The sequence below is a fragment of the Mobula birostris genome, chromosome 12, assembly GCF_030028105.1.
Source record: "Mobula birostris isolate sMobBir1 chromosome 12, sMobBir1.hap1, whole genome shotgun sequence".
NCBI lineage: Eukaryota > Metazoa > Chordata > Chondrichthyes > Myliobatiformes > Myliobatidae > Mobula > Mobula birostris.
In genome coordinates this window covers 67,235,339-67,255,410 of record NC_092381.1, presented here as the reverse complement: position 1 = coordinate 67,255,410, position 20,072 = coordinate 67,235,339, and the positions used below count along the sequence as shown (strand labels likewise).

Here is a 20,072-nt window from a genome sequence, read left to right as displayed (position 1 = left end):
GGTTGCCTTATTTAAGAAAGGGTACAGTTGCTCTGGAGTCAGTTCAGAAGATATTCACTACTGTAATTCCTGGGATGAGAGTGTTGTCATACATTCTTTGCAGTTCAGAAGAATGAAGGGAGATCTTTTTGAAAAAATAACATGATCTTGAGGGGGCATGCTTGATGTTGAGAGATTTTTGCTTACAAGTCTGATAATTACCAGATAATGTTTGACCTTTAAAATTGGAAGCTGTACGATGATTTTTAAATGGTCAGGGAATTGAAGGTAGAAAAGGACTTCTGGCCTTGGACAATTCGGCGGTGATGATGATGAGCACAAGGCTAGTCGGAAGGACGAGGTGGCTTACCCTACTCATAATTTCTTTTGTGTAATGAATAATGCAACTTCGTACTTAACAAGTGGATTGACACTTAGGAAGTATGACTAATTCTAATACTGCTGTGCTAATTTTTATGTTCTTGACAGCTGGTAGGTAGAATGGCTTCCATTTTGTCACACAAAGATATAATTAAAGCAATCACAAAAATAATGTTCCAGCCCAACATCTGCATATTTTCTCTTCTTTGTGCTAAAATGCATTCTTATTTTTGTGAATACTTTAATTATATCTTTATGTGACAAAAAGGAAGCCATTCGGCCTACCAGCTTTCAAAGAGCATTTGCATCAGTTCCTTTTCTTCCATTTGTTAAGGTGGATTGACCCGATGCAAGAGCGCAAATACCACGAACACAATAACACAAGCAATACTTTATCAAACTACTCTTTATTCATAACATGCTATGGGGGAAGTTACAGACTGATTTCCCAAAGAACCAGTCCAGACACTACCCTCCCCCGAATCACAATTTATAACATTGATCATTATGTACACAGGAAATCTTACAATTACGCGAGTTAAGACGGTTTTAGAATAGTTTTGATCACATGTTAATATGCTATTAGATGTAAAATCATCATTGGTTAGTTATAATTATTTTCTGCCAAAGTTAGCCTGGATACAACATCAGTTCCCTATATTGATACCTTCCCCTTTCTCTCGAATGTTCTGCCCCCTACGCTATTCTTCCCATATTTAGCTATACCTTGAGATGCTTTTGTATTTTCAGAGAACAATATCTAGTACATCACCTGTTGCTGGGTAGGGTTTCTTTCTGACTTGCCCAGCAACAGTATCATAAGGTGCTCATAAGGTAATTGATCATTAGCTAATCATTGTTCTGAGTCTATACCCATATTTACCTGTCCCTCTACTCTACCACACATACCTGTAGCCTATTCTCTGTTACATCTAATCAAGTTCTCTCTAATTTTCTGCGCTCAGCTACAGTTCTGGTGTTTTATAGTGGCCAGTTAACCTGCTTGCAAATATTTAGGATGTAGACGGAAATTATAGCACCTGGAAACTTGTGTCTTGGGGAGAATGTGCAAACATTACACAGACTGTACCTCATGTCCGGATTAAAGCTGGGATGCTGGAATTGTCCGGCAGGTCTACTTGCTGCGTAATTATGCTCTCTAAATTATTCCAGCATAAGAGGCATCTTGTAAACGTACTGCATCTGGCACAAATTTCAAATATTGCTCTTGATATTTCAAAACTCTGAACCTGAAGGGAATAGGGACTACATTTCTGTAGAAATGTTAAAATGTGTAAATAAACAAGTATGTTGCTGATTCATTGTCTTAAAAATCTCTTTCCAGCACGTGAATTGCTTACTACAGATCATACCTTTGATGCCTACGTATCAAATATGGTTTGCTTGCATGTAGTATATATGTGTTTTTAATAAAATGTATTTTCTTCATCAGAACTTGATGCTTTGGATACCAATGATGAGCTGACTCCATTGGGCCGCATCTTAGCTCGGCTTCCTATTGAACCACGTCTAGGCAAAATGATGATTATGGGCTGCATTTTCCAGTAAGTCAAAGCAGAGATTACTTGAAAAGATTGTATTCAATAAAATGCAATGGTGCTTCTCAGGGTATGGAATTCAAAACATTTATTAAATTACTTTTCAAGATACAATAGGGAATTTGCCCTTCCAGCCTAATGAGTTGCACTGCTCAGCAACCCACCTATTTAACCCTAGCCTAATTGTTGTAAATTATAACTTACAATACCCAGTTAATTTACTAACCGATACGTCTTTGGAATATGGGAGGAAACTGGAGTACCCGAAGGAAACTCACACATTTCACAGGAACAACATACAAACTCTTTACAGATGGCATCAGAATTAAACGCGGAACTCTGACACCTCGAATTGGAATAGTGTCACTTTAACTGCTACACTACATTTAGTGCATATTTCTATGAAGATTGCCATACCCTGTTTAATGCATTCTTTTTGCCAAATGAGGATCTGTGAAACAAAACTGTGCTATGTATTAATACGTGGCTTCTTTGCCTATGGATTACAAATTTAATTTGCTTTCATTGTACTTCACATTAAGGATATTCAAATGGAAGGCTATTTTTGAGATGTCTGTAAGAGAAAGGATTTCTGAGTGCCCTACATAATAGTTTCTATTTGAATAATTTCTATAAGTTAAACTTCTGCAACTTGAGATCTTGGGACAGATCGAAACTACATGATGACTTTTTAGTCCAGATATACAAATTCTTTGATATATCTTTAACACATAATTATTTTCTATTTACATAGTTCTCGAATTAAATTTGTTTCTGATATTGTTCCAATATGTTTACATTCCAAGATTCCTTTCATACATGTATGTAAATTCCAGTTAGGCAACAAAATGCTCCAAATGACCACATGTTAAATGAATGTGCACAGGTACTTTGTGATTTAATGCACAGTACAGTAGATAGGAAAATGAATATCAAATGTTCTCCAACTCCAATCATGCCAGAGGAAGTCCATCAAGGGCAAAATGGACCAGCTTTTTTACGTTGTATGTCAATGACATGGGTGCTGGAATTGATGGCCTTGTTGCAAATTTTGTGGACGATATGAAGGCAGGTGGGGGGGGAGGTAGTTTTGAAGGAGTAAAGCTACAGAAGGACTTGGACAGATTAGGAGAATGGGCAAAGAGTGGCAGATGGAATACAGTGACAGGAAGTGTATGGTTATGTACTTGGGTTTTTAAATTCTCTCTCCATTTAGAAAATAGTCTACCCTTTTACTTCTTCTACCAGAGGGCACAGAGGGACTTGGGTACCCTTGTACAGGATTTCCTAAAAGTTAATTTGCAGGTTGAGAGTGTGGTGAGGAAGACAAATGCAATATTAGCATTCATTTCTAGAGTACTAGAATATAGAGGCAAGGATATATTGTTGAAAATTTATAAAGCACTGGTGAGGTCTCACTTGGAGTATTGTGAATACAGTCGGCCCTCCTTATCTGCGGGTTCTGCATGCGCGGATTCAACCAACCGCGTTATAGGGAAAACCCGGAAGTTCACTCTCCAGCATTTGTTGTTTGAGCATGTACAGACCTTTTTTTTGTCATTATTCCCTAAACAATGCAGTATAGCAACTATTTATATAGCATTTACATTGTATTCGGTATTATAAGTAATCTGGAGATGATTTAAAGTATACGGGAGGATGTGCGTAGGTTGTCGTCGATCGGGATCGAAAAAAACTGGAAGTCCTCTTACTAAGTAAGTCGGAACAGGTACATCTGGTATTATTTAGCGTCAGTTAGTCAAACGTTTGTCTTAGTATATACTATATATTTTACCTTTCTATGCATATAAAACACTTAGAAATGTATGTATTACAATAATTAAACCACTGCGTTGCTTAGTAATAATTGTAGCCTTCATCGGGGCAGGGCCTTTATCCTTTAAAATTGTTCCGATCATTGACCGACTGTAGCCTAACGCTTTTCCAATGACCGATGGCATTTCACCTCTTTCCAATCGCTTTATTATTTCCAGTTTATTTTCAATCGTGATCGTGATTATTTTCGTGAACAGAAACACTGCGGATTCAGAGCTCTGCCGGGTCCTAAAGTCCACTGCACTGAGACAGGTTAAATAAGGGCCGGGGCTCCGCTGGGTCCTAAACTCCACCGCTGTGAGACAGGTTAAATAAGGGACTTGAGCAGCCGCGTTTTTTGGTATCCACGGGGGGTCCCGGAACCAATCACCTGCGGATAAAGAGGGCCAACTATAATTTGAGAATGAGAAGCTAAAGTCAGATGTATCAGTATTATGGTGGAGTAAAGGGAATTACAGAGGTATGAGAGAGGAGTTGGCCAGAAACACTGGCAGGGATGATGGCAGAGCAGCAATGGCTGGAATTTTTGGAAGCAATTTTGAAGGTATAGGAAATGCATACATCCCAAAGAGAAAGAAGTATTCTTAAGGAAAGATGACACAACCAAGCTAACAACAAAAGTCAAAGCCAACATAAAAGCTAAAGAGAGGGCATATAATAGGGGAAAACTTAGTGGGAAAGTTAGAGGATTGTGAAGCTTTTAAAAACCAACAGAAAGCAACTAAAAAAAGTCAAAGAGAAAAAGATGAAATACGAAGGTGAGCTAGCCAATAATATTAAAGAGGATACCAGAAGTTTCTGAAGATATATAAAGTGTAAATAAAGAGGTGACAGTAGATATCGGACCACTGGAAAATGATGCTGGAGAGGTAGCAATGGGGGAACAAGGAAATGCTGGATAAGTATTTTTTTTTATCAGTCTTCACTGTGGAAGAATGCCAGAAGGTCAAGAGCATTTAGGGGGTAGAAATGAATGAAGTTGCCATTTCTTAGGAGAAGGTGCTTGGGATACTGACAGTTCTGAAGGTAGTTAAGTCACTTGGAGTAGAAGATCTACTCCCCATGGTTCTGAAAGAGGTGGCTGATTGTGAAGGCATTAATAATGATCTTGCTAGAATCAGTAGATTCTGGCATGGTTCTGGAGGACTGGAAAATTACAAACGTCTCTCCACTCTTCAAGTAGGGAGAGAGGCAGAAGAAAAGAAACTATGGGCTACTTAGATAGACCTCAGTGTTTGGGATGATGTTGGAGTCGCTTATTAAGGACAAGGTCTCAGGGTACTTGGAGAAACATGATAAAATAGGCCATAGTCAGCATGGTTTCCACAAGGGAAAATCTTGTCTGACAAATCTTCGAAGAAATAACAAGACAAAGAAGAATCAGTTAATGTTGCGTATCTAGATTTTCAGAAGGCACTTGACGAGATGCCACACGGGGCTGTTTAACAAGCTAAGAGTCCATGGTATTACAGGAAAGATTAGAGGAATGGATAAAACTGCTTGGCAAGAGGCAAAGTATGGGAATAAAGGAAGTCTTTTCTGGTTGGCTGTCGGTAACTAGTGGTGTTCCATATGAGTCTGTGTTGGGATCGATTCCTTTTGTATTATATGTCAATGATTTAGATGATGGAATTTGTGACTTTGTTGAAATGTTTGCAGACGGTATGAAGATATGTGGAGGGGCAGGTAGTTTTGAGGAAGTAGAGAGACTAGAGAAGGACTTAAGACAGATTAGGAGAATGGACAAAGAAATGGCAGATGGAATGCAGTGTCAGGAAGTGTATAGTCATGCATTTTGATAGAAGAAATGAAAGGGTTGATTGTTTTCTAAATGGAGAAAAACTACAAAAAAGTGAAGTGCAAAGGGAGTTGAGAGTCCTTGTGTAGGATTCTCTAAAGGTTAATTTGCAGGGTAAGTCTGTGGTGAGGAAGGCAAATGCAATGTTAGCGTTCATTTCAAGAGGACTAGAATAGAAAAGCAAAGATGTAATGTTGAGCCTTTATAAAGTACTGGTGAGGCCTCACTTGGAGTATCGTGAACAATTTATCTTAGAAAGGATGTGCTGAAATTGGAGAGGATTCAAAGGAAGCTCACAAAAGTGATTCCACAATTGAACGGCTTATCACATGAAGAGCATTTGATAGCTCTTGGGGCTGTATTCACTGGAATTCAGAAGAATGAGGGATGACCTAATTGACGTCTATTGAATGTTGAACGCCTTGATAGGGTGGATGTGGAGAGGATGTTTCATCTGGTGGGAGAGTCTAAGACCAGGTGAACATCCTCAGAATAGGGGGCCATCCTTTTAGAATGGAGTTGAGGAGCAATTTCTTTAGCCAGTAAGTGGTGAATCTGTGGAATTCTTTGCCATAGGCAGCTGTGGAGACCAAGTCTTTGGGTATATTTAAGGCAGAGGTTTATTGATTCTTGATTGATCAGGCATGATGGGATACGGGGAAAAGGCAGGAGAGTGTCTCTGAGATGAAAAATGGATCAGCTGTATAGAAAGGCAGAGCAGACTCGATGAGCCAAATGGCCTAATTTGTTCCTATGTCATATGGTATTATGGTCATGCCTATATTAAGTTTTGCACCTGCTATCAGTGAACGGGGAGAACTCGGTGGGTACTGATGGTGCAAGTGTTATCAAACAAGATTTGATTCAAGTGGGCTTGCATCTGGAGTTCAAAGCTATGAGCCTAAAGCTACAACAGGGAGAGAAACCTTAAATGGTAAAAAAAAATATAGAATTATGATAGTACAATAAACTTCTTAGAATTGCTTTGTGCAAGGGGTCTGGAAAATTCAGGGATACACTCAATTCCTCAACTTCTTCAAATGTGAGATCTAAATTAGTAAATTTCTGTTTGTTATGTTTGGTTGCAGCAAAAATCAAGTTAGATTTGAATTTAGACTATGATGTTTTAACATCGATTTGTTAAGGGTTTGGCATTAAACCAGTGATACAGCTTGGGAAATCCATTAGTTGAAGCGTTCATTATTTTGTTTGAATGTGTCTAGTATGGCAAATGTTGTTCAATATTTTGAAATGTCTTTAGTTATGAATGAAGTTGGAAAATTGATGAAAGTCTTAAAGTGGATTGTCTTTATTTGTTGCAGTGTTGGTGATGCTGTGTGCACCATATCTGCTGCTACTTGTTTTCCAGAGCCTTTTATTAATGAAGGCAAACGTCTTGGCTATGTGCACAGGAATTTTGCAGGAACAAGATTTTCAGATCATGTGGCTCTACTTTCAGTATTCCAAGCCTGGGATGATGCAAGGTATTTCAGGGAATGGGCAGGGAAATTTATAAATACCAAACTGTATTCCATTTCTGTTCAGTATTGTTATAGTTCTGGCAAGTGAACTACATTTGAGCATTGATACATTTTTATTCCTAGAATGGGCGGGGAAGATGCAGAAATCAGATTTTGTGAGCATAAAAGGTTAAACATGGCAACTTTACGGATGACATGGGAAGCTAAGGTTCAGCTGAAGGACATTCTCATCAACTCCGGCTTTCCTGAAGGTACATTTATATTTTTTAATCTTTTAAAATCTAGATTGTTTATGTAACTATTAAATGTAGTGTGTTACTCATGACATCGAAAAAAAGAGTCTATACCACTTTTAGCACACTGTTGCCAGGTTGTTTGTTCATTCTAGTTGGTGCTCTTACAAAATACATTTTTTTAATATCAGGAATCATAGAGCATAATATAATTAAATTTGCTCATTATGTGAGGACAGCTATTAAATAGTCTTGATGGAATGCACTGGAGGCAAGCACTAAGTGAATACTTTCAGCCTGTCATATAATGCTAATTCTTAAAAAAATCATAGGATCTTAAAACTTGGGTGTGTCAGTTTGGTCTGTTAATTTTATGCCAATACTTCAAGGAATTATTGAAAGAGCCACATATTTGTCTCCCTTGCAGCGGAAACAATATTTTGCCTTTAGATTAAAAAAAATCCTTTTGAGGTTTGAACATTAAGTTTTCTTACTTCAACCTTCCAGGCTGATCTTCTGAACTAGGGCAACCTTTGCATATAAACTCCACATTCTTTCATTCATTTAACATTCATAGATCTATCTCCTGTCTTTAATATTCTCAATGAGAACTGACAGAACTGCTAAGGTTCAGTACCTTCTGTCTGACCTGAATGGCAGACTTTTATATTGTAAACACAAGAGATTCAGCAGATGCTGGAAATCTTGAGCAACATATTCAAAGTACTGAAAAAACTCAGTAAATCAGGCAGCATCTTTTATATTGTGATTTCAAGCCAGGTTCATGCCAGCTGATACTTTCTTGATTTGATATTGTTTAGGAGGGAACATGTGTTTTTTTAAACAAATACAGTTTGAATATTGAACAAAATTTTCTCCCTTTCCTTCTTTCTAAATAGAATGTCTGATGACACAGGTATTTAACAATACCGGACCAGATAATAATCTTGATCTGGTTATTTCGCTTCTGTGTTTTGGACTGTATCCTAATGTCTGCTACCACAAGGAAAAGCGGAAAATATTAACAACAGAGGGCCGTAATGCACTTATCCACAAGTCTTCTGTCAATTGTCCTTTCAGCAATCAAGATTCAAAATATCCTTCTCCGTTCTTTGTGTTTGGGGAAAAGGTGAGTAACACAACTGAGCATTTCTCATTGTCCAGAGCAAGATGTATAGCTATTTTAGACTCGGGTCATAATTTCACATTCAGATTCATTACTACCATATTCCTTAATTCTTTTCGTAGAATATTCGAGATAACTTGGTGGGGGGGGGGGTGGAAATTGTGGACTAAATTTATTTTTTTTTATTCTCCACTTTCCAACTTACCCTCTTTCACCACAATCCCCAGCCCAGCTATTATCTAATTCTAATCCTCATTAAAATGAGGTAAGATGTAATTTAGAAAGCATACTTTTAATGTATAAGGAATGGTCAATTTTTGACATCCATTGGTTCATATACTGTAGTTAGCTTTTCTCCAAGAATGCAGTGATCCTTAAGGAATGTTGAACAGTTAAAACTGAAGAATTCTGATCACATTAATCTAGCCATTGAACTTCCTGACTGTTGTGCAACAGGGATATCCTGTGCAGAAACAATTGATCACATGGATTGAGAGATTATTGACTTCAGTAAAATCAATTAACTAGTTGCTATGCATGTTGAACAAAATTTAAGATTAGATTTATTTTAAATTGAGTATTACAGGGGATATTGTTTTCCCCATTTGCTTTGAATTCTCCTTTCAGCTTTAAGAAACTCCAAGGCAGCATGATTCCTTGATTCTTAAGATAAGTTGGATTGCATGTTTAATTGAATCTAATCATGCAGTTGGATGCAAAAGTTCCTTCCTTGGCTGTTTGAGAAAGCTGCAGTCCAGTCACATTCTAAGTGTTAAATACAAGTGTTCCAAGATGAAGAAGCAGACAATGTGAATAAACTGAATCGTCTTTGAACAGTGTTCAAGAATTTCTTTCTGTCTCACCGAAGTTAGTGGACTTTGAAACTGGATGCTACTTTAATACTGATTCTTAATTTGTTACACTGGATACAGTTACAGTCTTTGTGGGACAATACTATTTATAGCTACAATTATTTATTTATATATATAATAATTTTTTTTCTCTCTTTTATTCTTTTAAGTAAAGTGTTTGGGAAAATCAGTGGATATTTAGATTACTTGGGTATGTGATTCTTTATTATTCTTCAGATCCGAACCCGTGCTGTATCTGCAAAGGCAATGACTTTAGTTAGTCCACTCCAACTGCTGTTTTATGGTTCAAAGAAGGTGACAGGAAATGGTGATATTATTTTGATGGATGAATGGTAAGAAACTTTAAAGCTTCACTTTAAAGCTCAGTTTAAGATGAATAACAAATTGGTGTTTTTGAATGTTTCAACATGATACTTGATGGAATATTATTTACAGTTTTCTGTTTTCAAGATATGTATTTTACTAGTGATCTCAGCAATACTTTGCCCATCCCAGTGCCCTTGAGTTGATGGCAAGTCACAAGCTTAGTCCCTCCCAGCGTGTTGCACCAGTCAGCCTTTCTTGGCTGGTGCGTAGTGTCAGGATTGGTCTCCTTTCAGATTAACCAGGTCACAATATGAACGTTCCTGACTCGACCCTTTTTTTTTTTTACGAGGCCGAGTGGCTAGCTCGATGCTCAACCCGGCACAGATGGAAAGCTTGCTTGGGGGGTGGCCCAACTTGGATTCGAACTCAGGAGCCTTCGCTCTGAGGTCTGGCGCTAATGCCACTACACCACCAGCTGGCCTACAAGCTTAGTGATGGTGAAGTTACTCCATTAGTGTTTTGAAGATCTAGGAATGATGAAGCCTTTCCAAGATAGGATTGCATCTACTTGAAAGGTGATAGCATTCCCATGTTTTTGTGCAGGAGAAGGCATTTAAAGATGCAAAAAGACTAAATAAACTCATCAAAAAGGCTGGATTTGTCCTTGGCTACAGTGGTGGAATGGAGGTCACTAAACGAACTGTTATCCATTATGGACAATTAGGCACATCCTCTCCATGACCTTCTGGATAAGCAGCAGAGCACCCTTTCAAACGGGCTCATTCAGCTCCGCTGTCACAAGGATCGTTACAGAAAATCTTTCCTACCAGATTCAATAAGCATATACAACAGTTCACCTCTGTACAACAGGAGAACACACATTATAGTATAATAGTCTCTGTTTTATTATTTCGTATATGATTATTGCTTAGTACTGCACATTGCTAAATTATTATTGCGTATATCATTATTATGTATTTTAATATTAGTTAATATTATATTATTATTAATTAGTATTGCTAAGTGTGTTGTTAAATGCTGCTGCTGTAACAATAATTTCCCACCAGGGAACAATAAAATACTTATTAAGAGCATATATGAATGTTATAAATTTCAGTAAGGTAATGTCAGGTTGCTTTTGACTTGTTTTATTGGCAGCCCTCCCAGTGTTCCCAAATGGTTTCTCTCTCTGGACTTGCTGACTGTTTCCAGCAAATTCTATCTTTGGTTTTCAAAGTCAAAGTTGAGTTTATTGTCATATACACATGAACATGCGTGCACAGATGCAATGATAACTTACTTGCAACAGCATAACAGGCATATACAGTAGCATATAAGCATCATTCACAGGAAAAACAGGAATCAGTAATAAATTATTTTACAAGAAAACACAATTAGACCAAAAACAAAAGTCCGTTGTAGTGCAAGTTGGTCAAAGTGTTCATAGCATTGCTAAACTGTAGTTATTAGGGTTTTGCTGCTGGTTTAAGAACCAAATGGTTGAAAGTAGCTGTTCTTGAACCTGGTGGTGAGGGAGTTAAGACTTCTGTACCTTCTGCCCGAAGGTAGCTGCGAATTGACAGCATGGGCCAGGTGGTGGGAAGATTTGATGTTGCAATCTTGAAGCAGTGTCCCCTTTAGACACTACCAGTGGTGGAGAGAGAAGTGCATGTGATGTCCTTTTTTTCCTTTAAGATGACAGTACTCTCAAACGTGGCGGCTTTTATGGGACCAACTAAAGGTGTTACTGTCTTTTAAACACTTTTTTTAATGATCACAATACTCTTCTGAATGTTAAGAACTTCAAACACTGCAGATCTACCCCATCAGTGAGTTGCTCATTGGTGGAGGAGCTGGACTTGCTGCAGTCTTAACAGCGAGTGATTGTCTTGGATGTTTTTTTTGTGATCACAAAACCCTGTTGGACATATATAATGTAGAGTACACTCAGGCCCCACATAACGCTACCCTGCATAGCACTGATTCGCTACAACGTGGTTATTCAATTTTTTATTGAAATATTTTTAAATGACGAAAGTTCATTCTAAACAACACACAGAACTTTTCAAGACAGTAAACATTCAGTCAGACAATGAGAGTGCTTTACATACGCTCTGAGTCACTCACAGCCAATTATGTATTAGTTCACGCTCTGCCTTCCCCACATGTGTAAACATTCTTGCTCCCTTGCCAATTTGTTCTATTCTTTTTCCCACCTATAACGTCTGGAAAATGGTCTGCAACTTCCAGTGAGGGTAGTACATCTAAGATATCTAGGAAAAGCATTAGCATGGATGTGAAACTGCAAATGATACGGTGTAAGGCTGTTAATGATGGCAATGTTGAAGAGTTACTGCATTCTCTTGGTGAAAGCCTTAATAACAAAGAGCTTCAAGGATTGACAGAGCAACAAATCCTGGTTGAATCTGAGGACGTGGATGGAAGAAGAGGAAAAAAAACCTCACCACAAAATTCCTCAGCACTAGCATCGCCAATCATGGACTGGTTCATTGATAACAGTCCTGACCGGGAGTGAAGCAACAAGGCAAAGAGAGGTGTTCTTGAAATAATTTCTGCTACTGAAAACTGCTTTGTGAGAGGAAACAAGTAAAGGTAGTCAAATCTTGATGCCTACTTGAAGAAGAAGCCGAAGTTAGAGGAAGAGCCACAGCCTGGTCCCTCCTCTAAGGTGCAACCACCACCTGCTTCCCTCTGCTGCTGCTATGTCAGGCCCATTTGCATGTTTGTTACTCCACGAATTACTGTGTATACATAAAATAATACATATCTCGGGTTTGATTTCTTAAAAATCAGACACATGTCCGTTTGCTTAATGTCATAATGACCCCGCATAGCACTGATTTACATAGCGCTCCACCTCTGAAGAACGCATCCTCAGTGATAAGCAGGGTTTGAGTGTACTACACGTCTAGTTCGCTGGTTAATTGTCAAGACTGTTGCTAGGGAAGCTGCGAGGCCTCATGTTATGGTGTCACCTGTTTCAACCACCCAGCAAGTGTGGCACGGCATCCATGTTGGATTGGGGGACGGGTTGTCAGTGTTCGTTTGGCGGAAACAAGCTGCGGACTTGTTTTAGGTGACAACATTCATGGACTCAGTCTTGGCACACACTTGGACTTTGTGTATGACTGCATGCTTACTGCTATTTTATATGTGTTATATATGTCTTGTACTGTATATGACTGTTGGTATTGTGCTTTGCTTTGTTCTTCAACACGAAGAAACTCAACACAGTGGCATAGAAACCCCACCGCCAACTAGCGTTTTGGCGGTGAATTGCAGAGCGACACAGACACACCAATGCACAAGTATAAATGCTCACAATGGCGTAGGCCACTTGTGTAGGCTACGGCGTAAGCTAGTATGCACAAATATAAATCAGCCTTTAATCTGTCCATTTTTAACTTGTCCTTGATTTATGCATTTACATTCCAAATCTCTTTGATCAGTGTGGCTCTTTCAGAATTATGCTGTCTAGTGAATAGTTGTTCCCTTCATCTTTCTCATGGAAATGACACACCCTGTTCATCTGAAATAAGTTTTATTTGCTCTTTGCCCATCTGTTCCACTAACCAGACTATATGTTATTGAAGTCAATTACTAGCCTTAGCACAGTACACAACACTTCCAAGTTTTATGTCATTGCAGTTTTTGAAATTAGCCTGGATATATCTTGACTGAATCTATTAGAAATATGTAGAGGTTATAGTTCCAATACCAGGAGGAATACTACTGTTCATTTCAATCTAGTCCAAAACAATGCTCTTTGCCAAAAGCCTTTGTTCCTAATTACTACTTTTTTTTTTTATTATTCTCACTGCTTACTGCTCTGCCATGGGCTTCAGATTTTTTTATAAGCCAATTATGTATCACTTTATCAAGCAACTTTTGATTCCATTTACGTTATATGAACTGCACTTCCTGCTTGTCCCTCTCTGGTTTGTCACCATTTTTTCCCCACTTATATAATCTTGCACCTGGGATTCAGTTATTTTTTTAGAGATACGACACAGAACATATCCTTCTAGCCTATTCTGCCCCACCACCCAGCAACCACAGATTTAACCCTAGCCTCATCACAGGGCAATTTACAATGACCAATTAACCTACTAACCAGTGTGTCTGGACTGTGGAGGGAGCCCATATTTCATGCGGCGGACATGCAAACTCCTTGCAGAGACACCAGGATTGAACTCTGAACTCTGATGTCCTGAGCTGTAATAGGGTGGTGCGCTACCATGTCTTTGTTGTACAGTTTAATCCATTCAGTGATGATAAAATCTATACGTTACATTGTAAGTTATGCCATATTCTTTAACTTGTTCTTCTCAAAAGATCTCCATTCCATGTCAAGCTTAGCCATCTTAGAAAGGCTGTAAAGCAATAGTTTTATGGTTTATCTCTTTTTTGCAGCAAGACTTGTTTCCTGTAAATCAGTGCAGTTGTTGTATGATTGTTTCCCAGGAGGGCGGCTGCAGAGCAACCATACCACTTTGATTCTTTTTGTGTTGGTTGCTTGAAATACTTATGATATGATTATTTTTGCCTTGTAGGATAAAGTTGAAGATGTCACACTATGCTGCAGCTGCAATTGTTGCTTTGCGCGCAGGAATGGAGGCACTGGTTGTTGAAGTTGCTAAGGATCCTGAATTTGTACGGCATCTGGATCCCAAACATGAACGGTTGCTGAATGTGATTCGGCAGATTTCAAAACCTGGGGCAGCAGGCATTAACCTTATGGCAAACTCAAGGTAAGCTGCACTTAAAGTATTCAGAACACTCAGTGATCCAGCTGAACTGTTCCATAAACTGTTCCAGCTGCTACCATCCAGGAAACGGTACCGCAGCAATAAAGCCAGGACCAACAGACTCTGCGACAGCTTCTTCCACCAGGTCATCAGACTGTTTAATTCACGCTGAGATAATTATATTTCTAGCTATATTGACTGTCCTGATGTATATCTTACTGTACATGGTATTTATGACAAATTACACATTGCACATTCAGACGGAGACATAATGTAAAGATTTTTACTCCTCACGTATGTGGAGGATGTAAGAAATAGTCAGTTCAATTATATGAAGTTCCAGTGCTCTCACAGCACTCTCATTAATTAGCATTCATAAACTGATCAATGTGAATTCTAATGCTTCAATGCCAAGCTTTCAGAAAAGTTCTCAGAAGGCTGTATAAAGAGGGAACTGTTAGTTACTAACCAACCACCATATAAATTGTGATCACTGGTTCCTAAGGGTTCTTTTACCTTAAGCTCCCTAATCGCCTCTGGTGCATTACATAACACCCAGTCCAGTATAGCTGAACCCCTAGTAGGCTCAAAGACAAACTGCTCTAAAAAGCCATCTCTTAGACATTCAACAAACTCACTCTCTTGAGATCCATTACCAACTTGATTTTCCCAATCGACCTGCATGTTAAAATCTCTCATGACTACCATAACATTGCCCTTTTGACATGTCTTTTCTATTTCCTGTTGTAATCTGCGGTTCACCTCCTAGCTACTGTTTGGAGGCATGTATATAACTGCCATCAGGGTCCTTTTACCCTTGCAGTTTCTTAACTCAACCCTCAAGGATTCAACATCTTCCGATCCTGTGTCACATCTTCCTACTGATTTGATGCCATTCCTTACCAGTAGAGCCACATCACCCCCTCTGCCTATCTTCCTATCCCTCTGATATAATGTGTAACCTTGGACATTCCCAACTACAACGATCCTTCAGCCACAATTCAGTGATAGCTGCAACATCATACCTGGCAATCTGTAGTGCAACCAGATCATCCACCTTATTTCTTATACGATGCACATTTAGATACAACACCTTGAGTTGTATTTGCTATCCTTTCTGATTCTGCTTCCCTAATGATTTGATACTCAGCCTGTTAGCTGCAGCTAAGTCCCATCACCTGCCTGCTCTACCTGGCAGTCTGCATGCTACCTTTACTTTTTTACCATCTGCCCTATCCTGAGTCCCTTCACTCCAGTTCCTACTCTCCTGCCAAATTAGTTTAAATCCTTGCCAACAGGTCTAACAAACCTGCCCACAAGAATATTGGTCCCCCTCGGCTTCAGGTGCAACTCGTCACTTTTGAACAGGTCAAATCTCCCCCAGAAGAGATCCCAATGATCCAAGAACCTGAAACCCCGCCCCCTGCAACAGCTTCTCAACCACGCATTTATTTGCCAAATATTCTGTTTCTACTCATGGTCATAGTCATAGTCATACTTTATTGATCCCGGGGGAAATTGGTTTTTGTTACAGTTGCACCATAAATAATAAATAGTAATAAAATCATAAATAGTTAAATAGTAATATGTAAATTATGCCAGGAAATAAGTCCAGGACCAGCCTATTGGCTCAGGGTGTCTGACCCTCCAAGGGAGGAGTTGTAAAGTTTGATGGCTACAGGCAGGAATGACTTCCTATGACGCTCTGTGTTGCATCTCGGTGGAATGAGTCTCTGGCTGAATGTACTCCTGTGCCTAACCAGTACATTATGTAGTGGATGGGAGACATTGCCCAAGATGGCATGCAACTTGGACAGCATCCTCTTTTCAGACACCACCATCAGAGAGTCCAATTCCATCCCCACAACATCACTGGCCTTACGAATGAGTATGTTGATTCTGTTGGTGTCTGCTACCCTCAGCGTGCTGCCCCAGCACACAACAGCAAACATGATTGCACTGGCCACCACAGACCCGTAGAACATCCTCAGCATCGTCCGGCAGATGTTAAAAGACCTCAGTCTCCTCAAAAATAGACGGCTCTGACCCTTCTTGTAGACAGCCTCAGTGTTCTTAGACCAGTCCAGTTTATTGTCAATTCGTATCCCCAGGTATTTGTAATCCTCCACCATGTCCACCCTGACCTCCTGGATGGAAATAGGGGTCACCGGTACCTTAGCTCTCCTCAGGTCTACCACCAGCTCCTTAGTCTTTTTTACATTAAGCTGCAGATAATTCTGCTCACACCATGTGCCAAAGTTTCCTACCGTAGCCCTGCCTCGTGCCACAGGCAGCAATCTGGAAATTACTACCCAGGAGGTCCTGTTCCTCAGCCTTCAACCTAGCTCTGTAAATTCTCTTTTCAGGACCTCTTTGCTTTTCCTTCCTATGTCATTGGTACCAAATGCTACCCTTCCCTCTCCCAAAATGTTGCGGATGTAATCTGACATGTCCCTGACCCTGGTACCTAGGAGGCAACATGCCATCTGGGTGTCCACAGAATCTCCTGTCCGTTTCCCTCACTATTGAGTCCCCTATCACTGTCGCTCCCATCTTCTCTCTTTTTCCCTTCTGCACCATGGACCCATGCTCAGTGCCTGTAACCCAGTCGTCATGCATTCTTCTGGGAGGTCATACCCCACAAAAGTATCCAAAGCGGTATACTATTGAGGGGGATGGCCACAGATGTGCTCTGCTCTAATTGCCTATTTCCATTTCTCCTGACAGTCATCCAGCTACTCGCTTCCTGCAACTTCAGGGTGACTACTTCCCTGTAGCTTTGATCAATTACTCCTTGCTCTCCTGTACAAGTCAAAGGTCATCCAGTTGCTGCTCCAGATCCCTAACACGTTGTTCAAGGAGCTGCAGCCGGATGCACTTTATGCAGATGTAGTTCACTGGGAGACTCTGGGTCTCACAGTTCTCTAACATCCGGCACGAAGAACACACCACAGCCATTTAAATGGTACGGTAAGGCAGATGAATCTTCCCCAATACTGTCAGCAGTACTGTGCAATATGTCCAAATAAACCATTTTCACCTATGTACATTTAGGCTGGGTAAGTTTCATTTATGTATTTGCCATAGATTTTCAGCCAAGTTTCTTGTTCATCAATGATTCCTGTTCCTCTCCTCCCCTCCCCCGGAATCGGGGTCATGTGAAGCCATGGGAGCAGGTTGTATGATCAGCTGGTGCATATCACGTCCTTCTTATGCGACCACTGACGAGGCAGACAGTTTCTGAAGAATACTGATAATGGTTGGGGTCACCCATCTTGTAATGACTCTGTCCAGAAGAAGGCAGTGGTAAACCACTTTTGTAGAAAAATTTGCCAAGAACAATAATGGTCATAGAAACACTATGATCACTCATGTCATACAACACGGCACATAAAGAACGAACAAGCCACTTCTGTGTCTGAACATTCTGACTGAAGACCTATTTGGGCAGGCACTAAAGCTTGTCTATTGCTTTGCAACTGATTAGCCTGTTAGTAGTTTTAAAAGATAAAGTGGTAAAGAAAACTTAAGAATTTTTTGGTTGGGTATGGGGATAAGTAAGTGTTTTATAGCTTCCCTATCACCAAGCTTTGATAAGATAGTTCCTAAATTGTTTAGAAAATTAACTAAATGTGATAAATGTTGGTAATTTGAACATGAAAGGTTTGTTAGTCTGTTTTCATGCTGGTATTAAATACCAGAGAGGTTAAGAATCTTCTACTACAACTGTAGAATTCAGGATTAAGTGTGTTTGGTTGGACTGATTTACAAGACACTGACAACTTAAGTTCAAGATTCTGCCAACTTTATTGTTACCAGTGTGCCAAAATTAATTTTAAGTTGTAAATATATTCTGAAATTTGTAATGAAGGTTAACAAGAATGGTAAACTAATTTTAAGTTTTCAGATTTCATGGTTGTGATGAGCTTCAGCATGAGGACTAGAATGCCAGTACGATTACAACAAGTTTCATTTTGTTCATGAGCAATTTATATAATTAAATGGTATACCTTGGATTGAATAGAGAGAAGTATTAACTGGAAAAATTAGCAACTAAGTTGTGCAATTTGCATAATTTTTCCATACTGTTAATTTGACTAATGAAATTTACTATCTTAATTTTATTTCTTACAGATTTGGTGATGGTCCTCGTCCTCCCAAGATGGCACGTTATGACAATCAAGGATTTGGTGGAAGAGGGAGTGGTCGTGGTTCAGGTTATAGGGGAGGAGGAGGTTATGGTGGGTCCCGTGACAGTTATAGTTCTGGATATTTTTCTGGAGGGAGAGGAGGAGGTGGTGGATACAATAGCTACCAAAGTGGTGGTGGTGGAGGATATGGTAGCTACCAAAGTGGTGGTGGAAGGGGAGGATATAGTGACTACCAAAGTAAAGGTGGATATGGTGGTAAGCTGGATGGTGGTGGATTTAGTGCTAACAGGAGTGATGGTGGATTTGGTGGTAGCCAGAGTGGTACTGGTGGATTTGGTGGCCGTGGTGGTACTGGTGGATTTGGTGGTGGCCGTGGTGGTACTGGTGGGTTTGGTGGTAGCCGTGGTGGTACTGGTGGATATGGCGGTAGCCGTGGTGGTACTGGTGGATATGGTGGTAGCCAGGGTGGTGATGGTGGTGGATACGGTGGTAGCCTGGGTGGTGGTGGATATGGTGGTAGCCTGGGTGGTGGCGGATACAGTAGTAGCCTGGGTAGTGGTGGATATGGTGGAAACAAGAGTGGTGGTGGATTCAGTAGTAATCAGGATGGCGGTGGATATGGTGGTAACAGGAGTGGTGGATACAGTGGTAGCCAGGGTAGTGGTGGTTACAGTGGCAACAGGAGTGGTGGTTACAGTGGTAGCCAGGGTGGTGGTGGATACAGTAGTAGCCTGGGTGGTGGTGGATATGGTAGTAGCCAGGGTGGTGGATACAGTGGTAGCCAGGATGGTGGTGGATACGGTGGTAGCCTGGGTGGTGGTGGATACGGTGGTAGCCAGGATGGTGGTGGATACGGTGGTAGCCAGGGTGGTGGTGGTGGATATAGTGGTAGCCAGGGTGGTGGTGGTGGATACGGTGGTAACCGGAGTGGTGGTGGATATGGTGGTAACCGGAGTTTTGGGGCAGGTTATGGAGGAGGATATGAAGGCAAAGGTGTCTTCTAGAAAAATGCAGATGACCAAAAGTTGCATTTGTGCACAATTTATATTCATTGATAAGTAACATGGCTTTGTATTATTTTATGTAAAACAACAGTGCATGCACATTGCAAATGTGATCAGTTTCAGTTGTTATGCAAATATTTTCTGTACTTAGTGTGCACTTACAGCAAGGGTATATACTTATGATATCTAAAATACCAATTAAAATGTCCAAGCACATTGAAGTTTAGAGTGGATGGTTTTCAATGTGTTCGTATTTTTGTTGTATTGCAGAAGAAATAAAAGTTAGAAAAAAGATGCGTTTTTGCATAAATTAATACTGATGACAAATAATAAACTCTTTTGCTACCTATTATTTTAGGTCCATTCAATAAATGAACATGTTGCTGCAAATTTATAAAAAGGAGCACAAATGGAGAGGTATTGTCACAATGCCTTATGTTAAAGTTATTACCTTATATTAAAATGAATGGATTTTATAAACAGCAGATTACTACAGCCAGTTGTGAGTACTGTGCCAGTGAGTCGAGGGAATATGGCAAGTATTCTGTACCATCGAAAATTTCACTTACACCAGTAT

The 20,072-nt window shown here is 39.9% G+C and overlaps 1 protein-coding gene across 4 annotated transcripts in view; it reads left to right on the top strand.

The window, feature by feature from the left end:
* The window catches only part of dhx9 (DEAH (Asp-Glu-Ala-His) box helicase 9), a 95,037-nt gene extending 75,245 nt beyond the window's left edge, over positions 1–19,792 (top strand). For 3 of the 4 annotated variants that reach the window (XM_072273980.1, XM_072273979.1, XM_072273981.1), the window contains exons 22-28: positions 1,814–1,925; positions 6,876–7,037; positions 7,158–7,285; positions 8,167–8,396; positions 9,482–9,597; positions 14,146–14,343; positions 18,475–19,792. In XM_072273980.1, the coding sequence (XP_072130081.1) occupies positions 1,814–1,925; positions 6,876–7,037; positions 7,158–7,285; positions 8,167–8,396; positions 9,482–9,597; positions 14,146–14,343; positions 18,475–19,495 (1,967 nt within the window). In that variant the 3' untranslated portion in view covers positions 19,496–19,792. The remainder of the gene's footprint in view (positions 1–1,813; positions 1,926–6,875; positions 7,038–7,157; positions 7,286–8,166; positions 8,397–9,481; positions 9,598–14,145; positions 14,344–18,474) is intronic. The other variant, XM_072273982.1, reaches the window with a different exon arrangement.
* Positions 19,793–20,072: the final 280 nt, after the last annotated feature.